At 41.3% G+C, this 19,676-nt stretch overlaps 1 protein-coding gene across 6 annotated transcripts in view; it reads left to right on the forward strand.

Annotated features, from left to right (window-relative positions):
• Positions 1-19,676, forward strand: part of MITF (melanocyte inducing transcription factor) — a 220,648-nt gene that overhangs the window by 172,670 nt on the left and 28,302 nt on the right. For 4 of the 6 annotated variants that reach the window (XM_042929959.1, XM_042929960.1, XM_042929961.1 and 1 more), the window contains exons 3-4: positions 16,580-16,807; positions 17,874-17,957. In XM_042929959.1, coding sequence (XP_042785893.1) covers positions 16,580-16,807; positions 17,874-17,957 — 312 coding nt within the window. Of the gene's footprint in view, positions 1-14,175; positions 15,581-16,579; positions 16,808-17,873; positions 17,958-19,676 lie in introns of those variants that run through there. The other 2 variants (XM_042929963.1, XM_042929964.1) reach the window with 1 other exon arrangement.

Below are 19,676 nucleotides of genomic sequence, written 5' to 3' on the forward strand. Positions count from 1 at the left end.
ATCCCTCTTGCTCCCTCTGCCCCTCTTCCCTGCTCGTGCACGTGTGTGCATGCTCTCTCATTCTTAAAAAAAAAAAAAGGTAGAAAATGAAGAGATGAAGAACTATGCTTGTTTTGCTATTGACGCTTTGGGACGGGAAGGAGAATTGATGTGAAGCGCTCCAAAACTAAGCATTAGTGAATGGCTTTATTTGCAAGTACTTGTTCGGTATTTTATTGGACAGAGGGGACTTGTAAGTGACACTCACTCCCAGATTATCGACAGTGCACTCAGAGTTCATGTTCAGAAACACCAAAGCAGGTTCCCAATGTGCTTTTGAATAATTGGAATCATTCACATTTGTTCTGTGTAACTTTAGGGCACAGTTTATTGTTGTGTTGAATTGATCATTCTCCATTTACCAGCATAACTTTTCCTTCCCACGTTACTTTCCAGAAGTCAAGTTGATATGAAGGGTTTTGAATTAAGCTATTGACTGTGATGACATTTCCTCCTCCTTCCAGTTAACTAAGAAGGTGTCCTTTGCGTGTCAAGACAGGATATGAAGTGCCCCTTGCTTAACTGTGAAGCCCAGATACAAGGAGGAAGCCCATCAATGGTTCGTGGGGTATCTGTGCCCTTCCTGTGCCTTGAGTGGTTTCATTGCCTTTTTCTAAAACTACTCCCTGCAGGCTTGGTGTGGGCAGTTGACACCACATGTTCTCACTGTGGATGTGGGAGCCAGGTAATTCTCTCTTGTGCGGAGCTGTGTACCATGTGCAACATCATCCCTCCTCTGTACCCACTAGGTGTCAGCAGCAGCTCCTGCCCCCAAGAACCCCCCCTCCCCCCCCCGCCCCCCCCCCCCCCCAGCTGTGACAACCAGAAAATGTTCCGTGCAGGGCAAAATCGCCCCTGGGTGAGAACTGCTGTTTTATGTGTGGGTTTCTTTCTTCACACACTCACCCTAACCCTATACCTGTAAGCTCCTTGAGGACAGGAATGAGGGATTTTCATTCCTATCGAGGGCTTTTTTTCTGTCTACTGCATATAATATACAGGGTTTTGGGGACTGATTGAACCATCGCTTTTTGTTTTTGTTTTTATCCTAACTATATAGTGCACTGGGTCTTTTTACAGAAGAGTGATCTGCACATTTCTCTTCTTCTCTATTTTGATAATGGTTTATAATTAGGTGTATGGCAACTGGCATTTCCATAACACAGTGGCCTATTTTCTTTCTCATAAAAGAATGACTATATCATACAATAGTTTAATCTTTCCTTTAAAAACCCCATGATACTTAGATGCTTTTGGTTAACAAAATTCCTTTTGAATCTGGAAGACTCTGTTTGCCCACCAACCCCCCCCAGCCCCTCCCCCACCAAAAAAAGAGAAAAGAAAAAGTAAGAAAAAGCCGTCAACTCTTAAATTATCCAACGTCCTGAGGCATTTTTCCCATAACAAATGTTCACTGTAAGTTTCTCTGTTGTAAAGTCCTGTCTTCTTTGACCCACTGCTGGCCTGAGTGCCTGTTTCTGTTCACTTAGGGATTGAGTAGAGCTTTGGTTTAAATGATCCGTGTCCACCCAGGTGAAGATCAAATATTAATGAGAGGCTTGTTCATAACAAAAGTGTGAAAGAAAACAAATACACAAAAGAATTATTATAGAGGCTCTCTGTACAGAATCAAAACCAGAAATCCTATGTTGAAGTGTAAATTCTAGAGATCACTCATAACATGGCAGTGTTTAATATAGTGGCTGGGAGCAAGCCTCAGTTTTCTCATCCCTTAAATGGGAGTAATGATAGCTCCTACCTCTTAGAGTCGTAGTGAAGATGACATGACCACGTCCATTGAAAACTTTTAGAACTACCTGGCACATAGTAAGTGCTAGTAATTACTTCATTTCCACTTTTTAATTCTTTATCCTTATTATAAGAAATCCCAGTATATTCCCATTTTCTTACATCTCTTAGAATTCTCACCTTTCTTCCCCAAAGAAGTATTTTGTCTTTTTCATCTTTACTCCTTTTATCCATTGTTTTTGTCACACACAAAAATCCAAATGGGACTATCCCATTTTTTGGTTTTGCAGTAGCATGTCTTACCCTTATAAATTTGTATGTATTTATAGCATATTTAAAATCCCTCTGAGAGTTTGCTTTGAACAGTGTGATGAGTCATTTTTTTTGCAAGTGTTTTTAGTGGATAAAAACAAAACTCCTCCTAAATATATTTATGGGGTGCCTGGGTGGCTCAGTTGGTTAAGCGTCTGATTCTTAGATTTTGGCTCAGGTCACGATCTCACAGTCCGTGTGATCAAGCCCCACATCAGGCTCTGTGCTGACAACGCACTTAAAAAAAAAAGTCTTTATAAACTTAAGCTTCAGTTGCTTGTGTTTTTTTTATATGACATAAATGTAGATCATTGGCCATTTTGTTTGAAAGAGGTATTTCTGCTTTTGATCTGAAAAGGTCAATATGAGTTCACTTTTATACCCTCTGCACAAATAAAAAATGTTTCATTCATGGCTAAAATATACATTCCTGCTTTGATTGGTGAGAACACTCCATGGGACCCAAATTACTTTGTGAATAAAATGTGTCTCTGCGAGTTGGTCAGGCTGACACCACCACAGAGGAATGGCGTGGACCATATCGAATCCATAATCGGTTCACAAAACATAAAATCAGTTCTTTGAGAAGCAAGTTCAGGCATAAGTCCAGAATAACAAGCAAAAAAGCAGACATTTATGCTTATGGTAGGTTGATGGATTAACCACCTGCTTGCTTAGTAAATGTGTTGCCATCAGACTTGCCTTCTTATAGGAAAGATAAAAATGAATATAAAGAAAATATCTAATACATAAATATGTATGCTGTATGTGAGTGTGTATAGATTGTTTCAAACTCATATAAAAGCAGGGAGAATAATATAATGAGCCCCCCAAGTCCTCATCACCAAGCTTGAACAGTGACAACTCAGGGCTCAACTTGTTTCATGTGCATACCTCCCTCTCACTTGTAAATTCTAGACAGAATTTCTTCTTCAACTGTTTTCTTTTGTGAGACCTAGGAAAAATGCATCCTCAGAAGGTTTGCATGCACTTTTCAGGAGTGTCCAGGTTCCCTGAAGCCCCGTTTAAGAATCAGTGCCTGGGTTAGCTCCTTTGGAAGTGAGAGAGAGAATTTCACAAAAGCCTTCCAGAAGACACCCCCTGCCAGCAAGTGCCCCCAGGCACTAAGATTGTTTTTTACCCACTTTTATCCATAGTATCTGTGATACCTGAGTCAGCTAAAGAGAAGAGAAAAGGATGCCTGGAGGAGGCCGAACATCCTCTCCAGCCCCGCTCTCCTCTGCCCTCTCTACTCCTTCAAGGTGTCCTTTACTTTTTTTTTTTTTTTTTTTTTGAGATGTATCATCTAAATGACCTAACACTGGTCAACTTGAATGTGAAAGCAAAAATTCCAGGGCTAACGATAATAGAGAACAGTATTTATTTATTTATTTATTGAGGATTTCTTATGTGCTAGGTATTTTTTGGGCATTTCGTCACTTAAACTAATCAATCTTAGCAACTACCCGGTGGGTATCCATGATCCCACCTTTGCAAATAGAAAACTAAGATTCAGAGCATCTAAGCCACTTGGCTAGGATTTTAACTCAGGTCTATCTGAAATTCCAGCTAAATATTTTTTTTTTTTTTCTCAGCTCAATATCAACAGTACTAGATCAGTTCTCTCCACTGTACTCTGACAGCTGGCCGTACACTTAGCTTATGGGCCCCAAGTCTATATGGGATACTTTATGATGTATGCATTGTTGATAATAACTTCTTGATGCTGGTGTGAGACTTTTCAGAGCATTGTGCAAGATATTTTCTGCTTTTGTTAGTTCATTAATAGACGTGCTGTTCTTAAATTTGATGTAAGCCCAGGAGAAACCAAAGAAAAGATCCAGTAACACGTGTCTCCCATGCAACTGCATCTTAATATTTGAGGGCAAGGCATCATCATTTCTCATAAACGTGGCCACAGGAGCCTCCGAACTGTTTCCCCTGTGTCCGTTCCTAGCTTCTCTCTACATCAGCCCCAGAGTGATGTGTTACGAACGTTCGTCAGATCTTGTCACTTCTCTGCTTAGAACCTTCCAAAGAAAGGATTCTTCTAAGTAGCAGAGAAGAAAACTCACATTCCTTACAGAGCCTACAAGGCCTCATACACCTGGCCACGGCTGGCTGTCGCAGTTCACACGCTGACCGGCCTGCCTGATCATAGCACCGCCCTGATTATTGTTACCGACGTTCTTGTTTCTCCCATCTGCCAAGCTGCTTCCCACCTCGGGGTCCCAGCTTGCTGGGTTCTCCACATCCCTGGCTTCTTCATATCCCTCAGTCTTCTTCAGTTGGAATGTCGGCACCACGGAAACTTTGTTTTATTGTTTGCTCCAAATAACTCCAAAATAACTTTGTTTTATTGTTTGCATTGCACTGAGTCACTGTATGAAATCCTTTCTTTGTTGATTTGTTTCCTTCCCGTTTGTCTGTGCTTCCCCAATTTAAACAGGCTCTTTCGTGGGTCCAGGAGCCCAGATGTAGTTGCTGCTCTCCATACACTCAGTACCTGTGTACCTGCTGGTTAAGTGAAGTTGGTAAAGGGGGGGCCTGCAAAGCGCTCAGTACAGGGCCCAGCATGCTCGAGAGAGCTCCTGCGGGGGGGTTGTTCGTTTCAACCTGGGTTTTCATCATCCCATAATCTAGGCAACAAGTTTCAGGAATTACCCAAGACAATGCACCTCCTCAAAAACCGGGAGACCCGTCGAGTCTCATGATACGGACCCTGAAGTCTGTGTTATTACGAGGCGGCAACTTTTTGCCAGTTTTCAGCCCGTGTGGACTTGACCTTCAAACCGGCAGCCTTCAGCTCTCATTTCTGACTGACCTTTTGCTTAAGCCCAGGGCAATGTTTTCATCTCTGACAAACTTGACCACTGCCAGTTTCTTAGGAGCGCCGGCCCTTATGAAAAGGAGTTTTGCTGCCTGTGCCATAATGATCTCTAATACCCGATAAACTGCAAACAATGGGGGCATTTTGGGGGGGAAATACTAAAACAAAAAGGCGTCTGCAGTTCTGAGGCAGTGCTAAACTGGGGCAGATGGAAAAGTTCTAGCACGTGGAATGCTGCTCTCACAACTCCCATTGGGAGGGGGAGAAGTGGACGGTCCTTACAATGGGCTATTATTAGGGGACCATTGAACCACGTAATCGCAGCCCTTTACAAAACCATAAAAATATGTCAAATATCATACAAACTCAAACGGTCTGGGCTTGAATGTTGGACTAAAACTGTCATAAATAACGGGGTCCTCTTAATCTGAGCAAGTATTTAAAGGAAAAATTGGAATGAGGCAGATTTCATTCCTTATATAACAGCTTTGTGGGTTTATTTATTGTTTGCAAAGTTTTCAGGAGAGGGATTCTGCCTGAACATATCTTTATTTGTCCAGACCCACAGAATTGAGTTTCTGTGGAATCTGTAGGTTTTTTTTTTTTAATTACAAAATTAGCGTCATGTAGATGATATAGAAAATAGGGGGGGGGGTGCGGGGAGGAACCAATAAAGTAAAAGTTCCCTACAATTTCATCACCTCAGAACAGTTATTGTTAAGTTTGGTGAATGATCGGTAATTGGTCTTTTTTTGCCTCTGCAGATGTATAAGTAATATTTTGAAGCCGGTGTAGGATCACGGTGTATGTAGCGTTTCTAAGTTGCTTTGCCATTCTGAGCGTCCCCTCTAATTAAATAGGTTTGTAAAGCAGGGATTTTAATGACTGCATTGTATCCATCTGTGTGCAGTGGTTCTCAACTGGGGGCAGTTTTGCCCCCCCAGAGGATGTCTGGAAAGTTTGATGACATATTTGCTTGTCACCACGGGTGTTGCGGGGAAGGCGCTGCTGGCATCTATTGGGTAGAGGCCAAGGATGCTGCTGATTGTCCTACAGTGCACAGGACAGCCCTGTAACAGAGAAGTGTCTGGCCGTCGGGTCAACAGGGCCAAGGTCTGGGGAACCCTGAATGTAGGTGGCGGCCTTGTAATTAATTTAATCCATTGCCTGCTATTAGATTTTTGTTTTCTTTTACTTGTTGGTTTGTTTGTTTTACTAGATGTAAGGTTGGCAAACTTCCTATAAAGGACCACAGATGAAATATTCTAGGTTTTGGGAGATACAAGTTCTGTTGCTCAATTGTGCCATAGTACTGTTGTAACTCGAAAGCAGTCACAGACTATTGGGCTTTAAGGTAGTAATTTGACCATTCCCATGATGGTTAATGCTCTGATGGACGTTACATCCATTGTACCTAATCTTAAATCTTGCTTATATCTGTTGATTTCTGTAGAAAAGTGCTTGATTGTTTAATTACTGGATGGATGTGCATGTACCTTTTAAAAGTTTACATCATTTTATTTTATGTATTAAGGTTATACCAATTGACTTTTTATTCTCTCCCACATCATTTAAAATTGTTCATTTAATGTGGCTCTGTAAGCACACGTATGCCACCCATTCCATCTGATTTGGAACAACGCCCAGGAATGTGAAGTGTTTAAAGGGCTCACAGTTCATGTGCCTTCAGAAGTCAGGTAGATGAGTGAGTGGAGCAGGCCACACATCAGTGTGGGTACAAGGAGTGGTGGAATGGTGGCCAAATGAAGAGCCCGTAGCTCATCCCAAGAGGGAAGCTGCCACTCAACTCTGTCCAGTGCTGGCCCGTGTGCTTTAGCATCGCTAGATCTCCTGATTGATCCAGAGAAACTAGAGATCCAAAACTTGGTTGAAAATTCCTAACTTTTAATTAACCGACTGCACAGAATGGTTTGCCATACCTGTGGACTGTGCCCATGGGTGACCTGTTTGGGGACCTCTGTTTTCATGGTGACTCATTGTGGGGTCTATAGTTTAGACATGGAGGCAGGTATCCAGGCTCATGGCCATTTCTCCTAGACTCTCAGGACCCCAGGCCTCATAGATGAGAGCTATAAGAATTGGCAGTCTCAGGGAAGATGCTGAACAGAAAAGGGAGCTTTAACTTTATCTCTCAGAGTAGGGAGGCAGACTCTGAATCACATGCTGGCCTGGAGACATAGTTCCTCCAGAGCTTTCTGAATTAGGAAGAGCCAGCACTTGTCACTTCTCCATTTCCTCAGGACATTTCTGGAGGCTGTCAGAATCCTAGCCTCCAGATACTACGGTGCCCTACACAATCTGACTCCTTGCCCTTAGCACCTCTTCCCCCCAACGTCCATGGGCTCCATTCATTCACCGATTGACCAGATACTTGTTGAGTCCCTACTGTGTGCCAGGCCATGTTCTGCACAAAGTAGAGCTGGGTACGGGGGTCAGGAGCACTGGCAGGGTATGGGTTGAGAATTTAAATAAACGCTTAGGATGGTTGTGGGAGACAAGAGCAGACAGGTCATGATTCCAGGGTGGAGTGGGCAGAGATCTTCAGACTTTGACGTGCATAAGAATCTGCCTGGTTAGCTTGTTAAAACATGGATTTCTGGTCCCCACTGAAAGAGTCACACTCATTAGGTGTGGGGTGGGACCCAAGACTGAATTTCTAACAAGTACAATGAATGACACTGGTTAAGGACTTGTAGGCCATTGTAAGAACATTTTTTTCCCCTCAAGAGATAAATAGGGAGCCATTCCAGAGTTGTTTCCCCCCACCCCCAGGGTAGTGACATGATCTGACATATTTTACAAGGACCACTCTAATCAGTGTCTTCAACATAGACTAAAAGAGGGCATAGACAGAAGCCAGAAGAGACTCTCACTACTCCAAGTGAGAAATGATGATGGCGTGGATCAGATGGTAACAATACACACGGTGAAAATCAATTAAATTCTGGATATATTCTGAGAAAGGAGCCAATGCTTCTTTTTTTTTTTTTTTAAGTTCGTTTGTTTGTTTGTTTATTTATTTATTTATTTATTTATTTATTTATTTAGAGAGAAAGAGAGTGTATGATAGAGCGGGGTAGGGGCACAGAGAGAATCCCAAGCAGGCTCTGCACTGTCAGTGCAGAGCCTGATGCGGGGCTTGAACCCATGAACTGTGGGATCAGGACCTGAGCCCACACCAAGAGTCACATGCTTAACTGACTGAGCCACCCAGGTGCCCTGGGAGCCAGTACTTCTTTATAGATTGGATAGAGGGTGTGAAGAACAGGGTCAAAGATGACCAAGGTTTTTGAATGAACAACTAGATTGAACCATATGAAGGCCACTTTTTTGATCTACAGGGGACAAAAAGGTAATTTCCTATGTTTCAACCTAAAGGATAGAGTTTTCAACTCTAGAAGGATAGAGTTGCCATCTACTAAGGTGGAGGAGCTGGTTTGGAGGGGATGATGACCATGTGAGGTTTGAGATGTCTTCAGTCTTCTGGATGGGGCTGTGGGGTAGGCAGGTGGAGGTGAATCTGGAGTTCAGGGACACCTGGAGACTGATATAGATCACCAGGGCTGTGCATTTCCATAGAGAAAATCAAGCTCTGAGCATTGAGACACTCTGATGCTTAGGAGAAGACAGAACCGGCCAAGGAGACTAAAAAGAAATATTACAAGAGGTAAGAGGAGGGGTGCCTGGGTGGCTCAGTTAAACATCCAACTTGGGCTCAGGGTTTGTGAGTTGAGCCCTGCGTCAGACTCTCTGCTGTCAGCACACAGCCAACTTGGGATCCTCTGTCTCCCTCTGTCTCTGCTCCTCCCCCACTTGTGCATGCTCGCTCTCTCTCTCTCTCTCTCTCTCAAAAATGAACATTTAAAAGAAAAGAGGTAAGAGGAAAACCAGATGCAGGTGGTAGATTAGAAGCCAAGTGAAGTAGGTATATTAAGAGCCTCTTGCTGTTCCTTGAGCAGGCCCGGCTTGTTCATACCTGAGGACTTTTGCACTTTGGTGGGATGTTCTTCCCACCAATCTGCCTCGTTCATCTCCTCCCCAACTTCAGGCCTGTGCTTAACTGTCGCCTTCTCTCCAGAACCTCCCCTGAACAGCCTGTGTAAGAGTAGGGCAGTTGTCTGGGATCTGGTTGGTACTCAAGCAATATGTATTGAATGAATCATGAACATGTAACTTTCCTGGGAGCAGAAGTCCTGGTGAGCACGTATCACAGCCTTGCACTCCAGGTGTATGTAGCATAGTCCGTGGACCAGTAGGGTGGGCATCCCCTGGGAGCTTATTATAAATGCAGGATCTTGGGTCCCACCCCAGACCTACAGAGTCACACTGCATTTAACAAGATCCCGGGTGATTTATGTACACGTTAAGGTTTGCACTCAAACCTATATTTAGTTCTTTCTGTATACAGCACAAAGGCAATTGGGTATAGTCTCAGACAGCAATGACCCAAAATAAAAGGTTAAAACTATCAACATAAGGTTTCTTCTGTAGTTGTTTCTGTATTCAATCAGTTGCCATCATATGATTTTTATTTTTTTTTCTTATTGTTTTTTAAATCTTTAAAAAAATTTTTTTTAATGTTTATTTTTGAGAGAGACAGAGACGGAATGCAAGTGGGTTAGGGTCAGAGAGAGAAGGAGACAGAATCGGAAGCAGGCTCCAGGCTCCAAGCTGTCAGTACAGAGCCCAACGTGGGGCTTGAACTCACGAGCTGTGAGATCATGACCCTGAGCTGAAGTCGGACGCTCAACTGACTGAGCCACCCAGGCGCCCTGATTTTTTTTTTATAAAGATTGCATGAAGAGGCTTTCAAGAATATTTAATGTGGTTATGCAAGTGACTTCTTAGTTTTATTTTTAAATGGCCTCAGCTTGGAGTGAATATAAAATGCACAGTGTCTGGTTACAGGGTAGAGATTTTTGAGTGAATGAATGTTAATTCTGTTCAGTATACGTTTTAAAATTTGGTATTTAGTATGACATATCCATGCATAATGGCTGATACAATCTTTATAGTACAGGACCTGTAAATGCATAGTTTTGTATGAAGGTGAGTAATAGATTAAGTTTATTGGGCTTTGCTGCTTCTCTCATAGGACTTTGATTCTAAAAGTTGTGTTTTTATTTTGGGATTATAAATACTCTGCAGATAGTTGGCTACCAGTCTTAAATCTCATATTTCTATTTGGCTGAGATAAAAACTTGACGTTCTTTTTATACTCAGACCTTTGGCATGTTTTAGTCTGGGAGGGAAGAAAAAACAATGTATATAGTAGGAGTTTACTTATAAATACTCTATTTTTTCCCCTGGGGCTACTAAATATTGTTTGTCCTAACCCCAAAGCATGCCTACCTTGTGGTTTATAATAAGCATACTGTTTTATAGGTCATCAGCTAAGGGAGGAAGACCTGTTAGGCATTTTTGGTAAAGTTGGTCTACTTTATTCTATTAAAACATCAACATTTTAGAAAAATAGATTTGCTGTCCTCTCCTTTTGTACACATTTCTTTAAAAACTTTTTTTTTATGTGTATTTATTTTTGAAGGAGAGAGAGACAGAGTGTGAGCGGGGAAGGGCAGAGAGAGAGGGAGACACAGAATCCGAAGCGGGCTCCAGGCTCTGAGCTGTCAGCACAGAGCCCGACGCGGGGCGTGAATCCACAAACTGTGAGATCACGACCTGAGCCGAAGTTAGACGCTTAACCGACTGGGCCACCCAGGCACCCCAACCTTTTGTACACAGTTCTAACTCATTTCTCTGAATTCAGAAGCCTAGATCCTGCAAAGTGATGTGATGGGAAGTGGTGTGAACGTATAGAGGCCAGAGAAACTGGATATAAATTCGTACATATTTGAGCGTGTACACACAGAGTATGTGAGTGCGTGTGGGTTTACATTGTTTTATCTTCCCCTGTTAGCTCAGTTAAAGCCCTAGATTAAAATTCATCAACAGCCAAGGGTGTTTGTATGGTTTGCCACTGGCGACAGAATGCGGAAGACCTTGGTTGAATGTCCAGCCTTGGCAGGTCTTACAACCTTCTTTTCAGAGTTTCTGTCTGTCTTTAAAATGGGGAATCATTGAGTGCACCCGGTGTTCCTTCCCGGCTGCTTGTCCAGTTTAGACGATATTTGGAGAAACCACCGCAAAATTGTATATACATATACTATATTTCAAAAGTCCCCTCGTTCTTTCCTTCTTAAAACTTGTATTTCATCAGAAAAGCTGAATTCCAGTTAGATGAAACTTTCTTAACAGAGCAGAGGTTGGCATTTTCCGTAAAAATCCAGAGAGTAGGTATTTTAGGGTTTGGGGGCCAGGCAGGCTCTGTTGTGACTACTCATCTCTGCCACTGCGGTGTGAAAGCAGCCATGGGCAATATGCAAATGAATGGGCATGGCTGTGTGCCAAGAAAACTTTATTTATGGACACTGAAATTTGGATTTCATATCATTTTCATGTATCATGAAATCTTCTTCTTCTGCTTCTTTTCCAACCATTGAAAAACGTAAAATGTGTTCTTAGTTGACAGGCCAGACCAGAATAAGGAGCAGACCCAGCCGGCCTGGTGGGCAGACTCCTGGGCTAGGGAAAGGGGCTTGGGCTCGTCAGCCTTAGTCCCTTGTCTGTCTCCTTTACGGAAGCCGCCTTTGTTTTTGCTTCTTGTTTGCATCTCATTTTGATTCTTTTCTCTCTTAGGTCAGGATTCATATCCTCATGTTTATTTTCTGTGAAGAATCCCCTTGTACAGACTGTACAGAATAGATGACTGTTGGAGAAAGTGTATTTTGGGCTTGAGTCCTCTTTCGTGGCATAATTGGCACAATTCGTATAATTGTGGGACTGAAAAGAACCGTGTGCCTTTCAAATGTGACCCTAGACAAGTCTTCTCCCAAGTCATTTAAGAAAGCTAGCTTTGTCAGTTCTGCCATGTTTATCAGGGATGGTGACTGCTTAGTTGACCGTCTCTATAAATTGTCATTTTAAAAACCAGTGTAAAAGAATGGTGGTTTGGAGGCTGTAGTGGATAGCAGTTGATGGAGTTACAATCCCTTTACTGTTCCTTAAACTTGCTAAGCAGCAGGGCACATTTTCTCCCTAAACATAAAATAAGAAATCTGCACTTTGTGTTGAAAAAGTGTGTGTTGAATCTGCACGTGTTGAAAAAAAAAAAAAAGATTATGAACTAAAAGGATTGCAGGAATCTTCCCTCAACTTGATTATTTACATTCTGGTTTACAAATCATAGAGGGAATAGAAGACCAGTGGGAATTGTTTCTTTCCCTCCAGTGAATTCTTTTGTCGGTCAAGATGGTAGTTTTCTCTAGGTACCATCTCACACTGATGTGCTCCACGATCTTTTTCAAATGAAACTGGTGGAAAATAACCTGTCATTGTCACCTAGGAAGTGGCACAGCAAAAGTGTGACAGTTAGAAGGTGATCCATTCCACCTCTCTTGGTATCAATGCAGGATCTGAAGGAAGAACAGAAGAAGCACAAAAAGAGTGTAGCAGTAACAAGGAAGAAGAATTTCAAAGCCTTTGGAGTTTTGCACTTTAACGTGATAGCTAACATCCTTTATTTATATGAAACATCCCTTATATCGACAAAAGAGTATCTTTTGAGAGAGTATGAAGTATTCTAGCTTTATTCTGTGGTCTGTGCTTCAAATGCTCAGCAATACCTAACTTGACTCTCCAAATTCATTAACTTGGGGAGGGTTAGTCTGAAGGTCACCAGCGTGCAAAAATTATCAGGCAGTCATACAGATGTTTACTGCTGCATATATGTTTTCATTTGTATGCTTGCTTGATTAGCTATTGAAAAATTAACAAAAGGGAAGTCTGAGGAGCTATGATTTAGGATGGTTTTGTTTATATGGCTTTTAAAATTGTCACAGGACCTTAGAGCCTCATAATATTGCTGTGAGAAGGTTCGAGGGTTCAGGTACTCGTGAACCTGTGTTCTAGATCAGCAGGTCTCAAAGTTGATCAGAGAGCCCTGGGGGACTCCAGGACCCTTGTAGTGATTTTGCCAGGTCACAACTACTGTCTTCATAATACTAGATTATTTTCCTTTTTTTCATGCCCCTCTTGCGATTTTACAGAAGAGTTTTACAAAAGCTTCGTGTGTGTTAAAATGTCATTGTTCTGAAGACCAGTGGAATGTACGGCAGCTTGTCATCTTGCGTTTTAAGATTTTTTTGCTTTAATTCCTAATATGGTAAGCACCGATAGCTAGGACTCACATAAATACTCCCGATTAGAACGGTTTGAAACAGTCTTAAGACAAAAAACGTTTGAAAACTGCAATGTTTCAGCTATGTTTCTAAGCCCGTCAGACGTGTGTTCATTTAATGCGGAAATACCTCTATCATGCAGGCTCTGTTCTCATCCCTATTGAGCACGTGGGGAGATGAGAGCCTGGAAATGTTCATGACTTGCAGAGGGTCATCTAAACAGTTAAGTTGCAAAGCCACAATTCGAATGCAGGTTTCGAATTCTTAACTGTGCTGCTCGGCATGCTGTCTCTCAGGGAAGCAAAGTAAATGCCTGGATTTCGACAGTAACTTGTCCTCAGAACCTAGGCCACCCCCAGGGAATGTAGATAGGAAGATTATCCTTAAGGGTGGTGTGAGGCAGAGACCACATTCTAGTGGCTTCTGGACTGAGTCCAGCCCACACATGTGTTTAACTTGTCTTATGCAGTGTGAAAGTCAAACAACTGGATGTCATTTTTTTAACCTGGGAGATTTAACTTCAAAAAGAAGTTTACATTGCCTAGCTACATCTCAGAATTGGAAGATCTCGACTGGATTGATGTACCCATGTGGCCACCGTCAACCACGTTTCATGTCAGCCATTTCTTTTAGATGAGACGTGTGTGTTCCAGTTAGGCACAGACCTCACTACTCCCTATTAACCCTAGAGCTCATGTTCCTCATTTATGTTACCTGTTTCCAGTGTTTGGAGACAGTTGGAGATGTTCTGCTTCCTGCATAGTGTGTATAGCTAGTCTGTTCTCAACTTATTTGGAAACTAAAATGACGCTGACCGTGAAGGGACAGAGTACATTCAACTCCGATCACCTCAACCTGGGTATTAGGAAAGAGCTTACTGGCAATGCTGAATAGAGAGCAGGTCGCTTCCTTTCTCACTAAAGCATAAAATTCTAATTCATTAAAGAATAAGGATCTGCCAGTGAATTAACATTTATTTTTAAATGTGTAGCCCTTTCTTTGTCTAAGTGTAATAGTGAAATAAGCACATTACACGCATTGCCCTCATTTTATGTTTATTTTAGTAATGTCTGTTGTCCTCATCATTATCGTGTCTGGACCCTTTCATAAACTTAAAATGTCTCTGTGAACCTCTGTGTGCATGTTAGATCAGTCATTTGAAAACTCTCTGAGATTGTCAACGTAAAGAACTTCCATTTTCCTGGGCATTTGGACAGCATTACTGAATTTCAAATTTTTATGCTTTAAATATCTCCCCATTTCAGCAGTTAATATTAACCATTTATCACAGTTTTTAGGTATTTATTTCTTTGCCTTTTTCTTCTTTTGTCTCACCCCAGACTACAAGCTTCATGAAGCTGGTAGTCAGATCTATTTGTTCGCAACGTATATTCCGTGTCTCACACGGTGTTTAGCACATACTAACAGTAAATAATGGAGCAAATAAATGAGTAAAGATATAAGTACATCGGTCATGTATATGATAACTCTTACTCTTCTCTATCCCTAAGAGTTATAATAAGAGTTTTGCTAAACACTTTCATGCTTCCCACCTTGGTGAAATTGGGGAGACGTTTATTTCTTACTCTTCACGTAAATATACATCCAGCCCCGTGTGTGTGTATGTTTTTCCTGTTCTGCTTAGGGTAGTTTCCCTTCTTCCTGATTTTAAAGTCAGTAGGAGAGTTACATATCCATGCAACTAAGAATAAGATGCACACTGAGACTAGGATATAGGATGAGGCCATTGAACTTGAAAGTGCAGCACAGAGACTCCTCCAGAGACGCTCTTCCTGCAGTTGCCAGTTAGAGAGTTATGTGGCCATTAGAAAGTCTCGTGTGTAATAGTAGCTTTTAGGCAGTGTCTTCTCCAAAGGGGGCATCTAGCTCTTAACCTATTGCTGAAAGAGAAATACCATTGTCTATTAATACTACTGGAACTAAAGATGAATAGTGAATCGGCCTTGATCTGACAGTGAGTTTGACTTTGATAGCTCATCACTTAAAAAGGTTCTTTTATAGTTATGAAAAAAGCATGACGTCAAGCCAGGGGGAAAAATTGATATAAATATTGAAGACCAAGCTCGTTGAGCTTTCAAAAAAAAAAAAAAAAAAAGAAAAGAAAAGAAAAAAAAAAAGCCCCTTGTGCGAATGGGTTTTTTTTTTTTTACACGCATAACTAATTAGCTTAGGTTATTATAAGCAGGGCTGCTGTGATAAAGTTTCCGGTGGTGTCTCGGGATACCTTGTTTATAGTGCCTTCTCTATGCCAGTCAGTCTTCGAATCGGCATTACAGAAAGTAGAGGGAGTGAATAGCCTACCGTTTCTCGTTGGATTGGGGCCACCTAAAGTGTTGTTATGCTGGAAATGCTAGAATATAATCACTATCAGGTGAGCTTTACTCTTATTCATATTTAGTGTCTGAAATGCAGTGCAATAAATTGAGTAATTCACCTTTTCATTTTATTGTACTCTTTCCAGTAAGTGCAAGTCTGCTAGTTTAATGCTATTTACTGCTTGTTACTATAAGAAGTAATTCAATGTGGTTTTGAACAAAGTAAATATTAGTAGGGTTTTTTTTTTCCCCCTAGTGCCTGGCTGTGCTCTCTCCATCAGCTCCTGTTCGGAGCTCATAAGATCAAATTGTATTTCTCAAGGAAAAAGTAACTTTAAATTGACTATCACTGATTTTTTTTAAGCCATTTTTAATCCTGTATTGTTTATAAGAAAGGAGAAAAAATATCCTGGTGCCTTAATAGCCATGCCTTTAAAAACACATACATGTAAGTGTGAGGTGTTTGAAAGAAACTGCTTAATGTTGAGTTCAAGATCTTAATTAAAATGTTGAATAATCATGTCCAAATGAAAGTGGGAGGAATTAATCTACAACTAGTTGATTTAATCATCAGAATGTTTCTGTTTATTTTCTACAACCGTTTTACAGCTGGTTCTTAAGGAGGTTTTTGTTGTTTTTAAACAGAAAGCTGTTCTCTTTGCCAAGGAAAGTAAAATAAATTGTGATGCTCCTTTTTCTGGATTGTTTTGATTTCAGTAAGCCCTTCCAGTTGTGTTGGGAAAAGTTTTGCCCTACAGATGGTTGCAAATTTTAAATTCTTAGACATGAGCAGAAGGGCACAAGGTTTCCAAGAGATGTGCAGCTAATTAGCAGGGAAATAAAACAGGGCAAAGTATTACCCCAAATCCTGAGAGTTAGACTTTAAACTTCAGTAATATCAAAATCCATTAGCACAGTGCCTGGTACATAAACAGGGGCTTAATAATTTATTCTGTTGGTGGACTGGCCAGTCTCATGTTTGTGCCTGAGAAAAGAGCCGACCGAAACTCACGAATAACGGCGCTGTCTTCTCTTCCCTCCGTGGCTATGTTCAGGTGCAGACCCACCTCGAAAACCCCACCAAGTACCACATACAGCAAGCCCAAAGGCAGCAGGTAAAGCAGTACCTTTCTACCACTTTAGCAAATAAACATGCCAACCAAGTCCTGAGCTTGCCATGTCCAAACCAGCCTGGCGATCATGTCATGCCACCAGTGCCGGGGAGCAGCGCACCCAACAGCCCCATGGCTATGCTCACACTTAACTCCAACTGTGAAAAAGAGGTAATTCATGTCTCCTCCCCTCTCCTGTCTTCTTACACTAAATGAATGTCTGTTGGATATTATTCCCACACTTGACTGTGGACTCTCTAGTCTGTCTGTGGGGCCACACGCACTGGCCTTTGTCCCAGTTTCTGCTACGTGGCTGCCGCTCTCCGGCTTCTTTCTCACCATCACCGGGTTATTGGGTTATGGCTCAGGACGGGACACCTGGCCGCTCCCGAGTGGGACGTGGAGGTGAGGACACTTTCTCTCCCACCCTGTTTCGGCTCCGTTAGCCGAGCGCTCTCTTCTCTTCAATGCCTTTCCATTTACAAAGCAGTGAAAATGCAGAGAGAGGAGAAGGCAAGGTGGAGAAGGAAAAACAAAAATAGAAAAGGTGTGGGACAGGCGGTTTAGAAGTTCCGCTTGTTGTGAATGCCTGGAATAGTATTTTTATTTCTCCCTGAGTTGAAGAGGAAAAAAAAAAAAAAAAGCACAGAATGTGCGTGGATGGATTTGAATAATGTAGCACATGAGAATTTAACAGAGAAGCAAAGGTTTAATTGCTAGATAAATTCCGTTTCATAATAAGATTGCCGCTGCCGTGAAATCTGCTTTTGTAAAGGCTGGATTGGAGACAAGATTCAAAACACACCTCAAGCTAATTGTTGCATCAAAATTTGAAGCATAAAAATACCTGAGAGGAGAGTTGTGATTCAATGCCTGTTATTTCCAAATTACGAGATGATAAGCCTCATTTTAATGGAGTTTTACAGTACTCTGAAATGTTCATGTGATTTCAGAGGTGACTTTTCTGAAGTTTCTGTATTCTAGTTTCTAGAGGGACTCAGTCTTTTTTCTCCTGGGCCCAAACCAAATGTCTTATTTTTCTCTGTCCATATTTGTCATCTATCAAGCTGATTTGATGGAAGTTCTTTGTGCACTATTTTATTTCTTGGTCACTTTTACTTTGTTTGAAAGCTTATTATTTCATCTTGTTGCTGCGCCATCAGCCTCGTGTGAACATGTCATTGAAAAGCCATTTGCAAATCCAAGTCATGGGCTGATTTTGCTTGTGTTTTTACAGGGATTTTATAAGTTTGAAGAGCAAAACAGGGCGGAAAGCGAATGCCCAACTATGAACACACATTCACGAGCGTCATGCATGCAGGTACTGAATGACTCGGCAGCCCAAGGATGTAACACTTTGTAATGAGAATCTATATTTGTGGCTCATCACGCCTTCCTGATGACTTCAGGGTTTTTTTCCCCTCATTGATTTTTTTTTTTTTTTAAATGGAGAAAGCTATGAGCAAGGCCATTTTCCTCATTGTGGCGCATGATTAAATAACTAAATGAAATTAAACTTAAAATACATTTTCCCTAAGTTGCTTTAAGTGATTAAAAAGTGCTTGAAATCCATAAATTGTGAGACATAAAATGTAAAATGCTGTACTCATTTAGGTACCGTCATCAATGTGTTACACAAATTTGTAAGATATCAACTTCAATAGGCTATTAATAAAACCAAGATATGCGTGTTTGTGTGTGTGTGTGTGTGTGTGTGAGAGAGAGAGAGAGAGAGAGAGAGAGAGGGAGAAAGGTCTACATATTGTTTTACAAAATGGACTCTCATGAAACATGCATTTGAAATTTATTTAATAATATTTCATGGATTTTTTGCAAGTGATTAGAGATTCTTCTGTGACATCCTGTTTAATAGATGTATAAATAACACCACAAACATTTATTAACATATTTATATATTTTACAGTGTGTGTATAGATATATAAGAGAAAGAAGAATAAGCAATGAAAAATTGTTTACTTTTCTGTATTTCCAATTATTAACTTGCTTTAGTGTTTTTTAAATCAGAAAAAGAAACGATTTAAAAAATTCTATCTATTCTATTTTATTAAAAATAAAAATTCTATTTATTCTATCAGTAAAACCCACTAATTTTATTTCCCTAAAAATTTACAAGGAGAAGTTGTGCATAAGTCCCCTGGCCCATTTGACTGTTCAACTCAATCAGAAAATCATCCCGTAGAAGCAAACAAACCTAACTGGTCAATCTAGAAATGAAACTAAACAATGTGCTGGACGTTATTCAACCCGAAATTATCGTTGTCAGAGGTCACTTAATAACTCTCATTTTTTGGGTGTTTACTATATCCATGGCACTCTGAGCCACTTTTTATGCTTTATCCTGAGATCTCACAAGAATCTAATAAGACAAGGAGTATTATTAACCCCATTTTCCAGATTGGCCTGTTGAGGCCTTTAAAAATTGAGGGTGTTGCCCTTACTACAGAAAGCGGGAGAATGAGGATTCCAATAAGCCCTGTGACATTGGGGCCTGTCCCCTTTCATTGGAAATGACAAAAAGACATGAAGAGCATTCCTCTGAGCTCTGAGACCTCACTGTGTACTTGCGAAGCATTATTGAGATTCAAGCCTGAGTGCATGCTCGCAGACACACAGGCACATACCCAGCTCAAATACATAAGGTGTTTACAACGAAATGTTCTCACAGCCTTGTCTTTGCAACTGCTGCAAGGCACATGTAATCACTGTTGTTTATTATCATAACTGATGTTTTGGTACTTGAGGAATAAAATTGATCTAGAGGGACTGTCAGCTCCACCACTGTAATGATAACCCCGTCCTGGTGTACTCCTGGGGGAGCCCCGTGCACATTGGCAGCCGCACAAGGAGACGCTTAGTTTATATAAGTCACTGTAAAGATCAGTGCAGGGTTCGCCAGTAGCCTGAGAGCCACCGTGACCCCCCCCACACCAGTCCGTAGGAGAGCAAAGGTCTGAGTGACCGCCCGTGTTTTCTTACTTCAAGGAGGGTCTACAAAGGCTATGGGGTATAGTCCTTAGAG

Source organism: Panthera leo, chromosome A2 (assembly GCF_018350215.1).
Source record: "Panthera leo isolate Ple1 chromosome A2, P.leo_Ple1_pat1.1, whole genome shotgun sequence".
NCBI lineage: Eukaryota > Metazoa > Chordata > Mammalia > Carnivora > Felidae > Panthera > Panthera leo.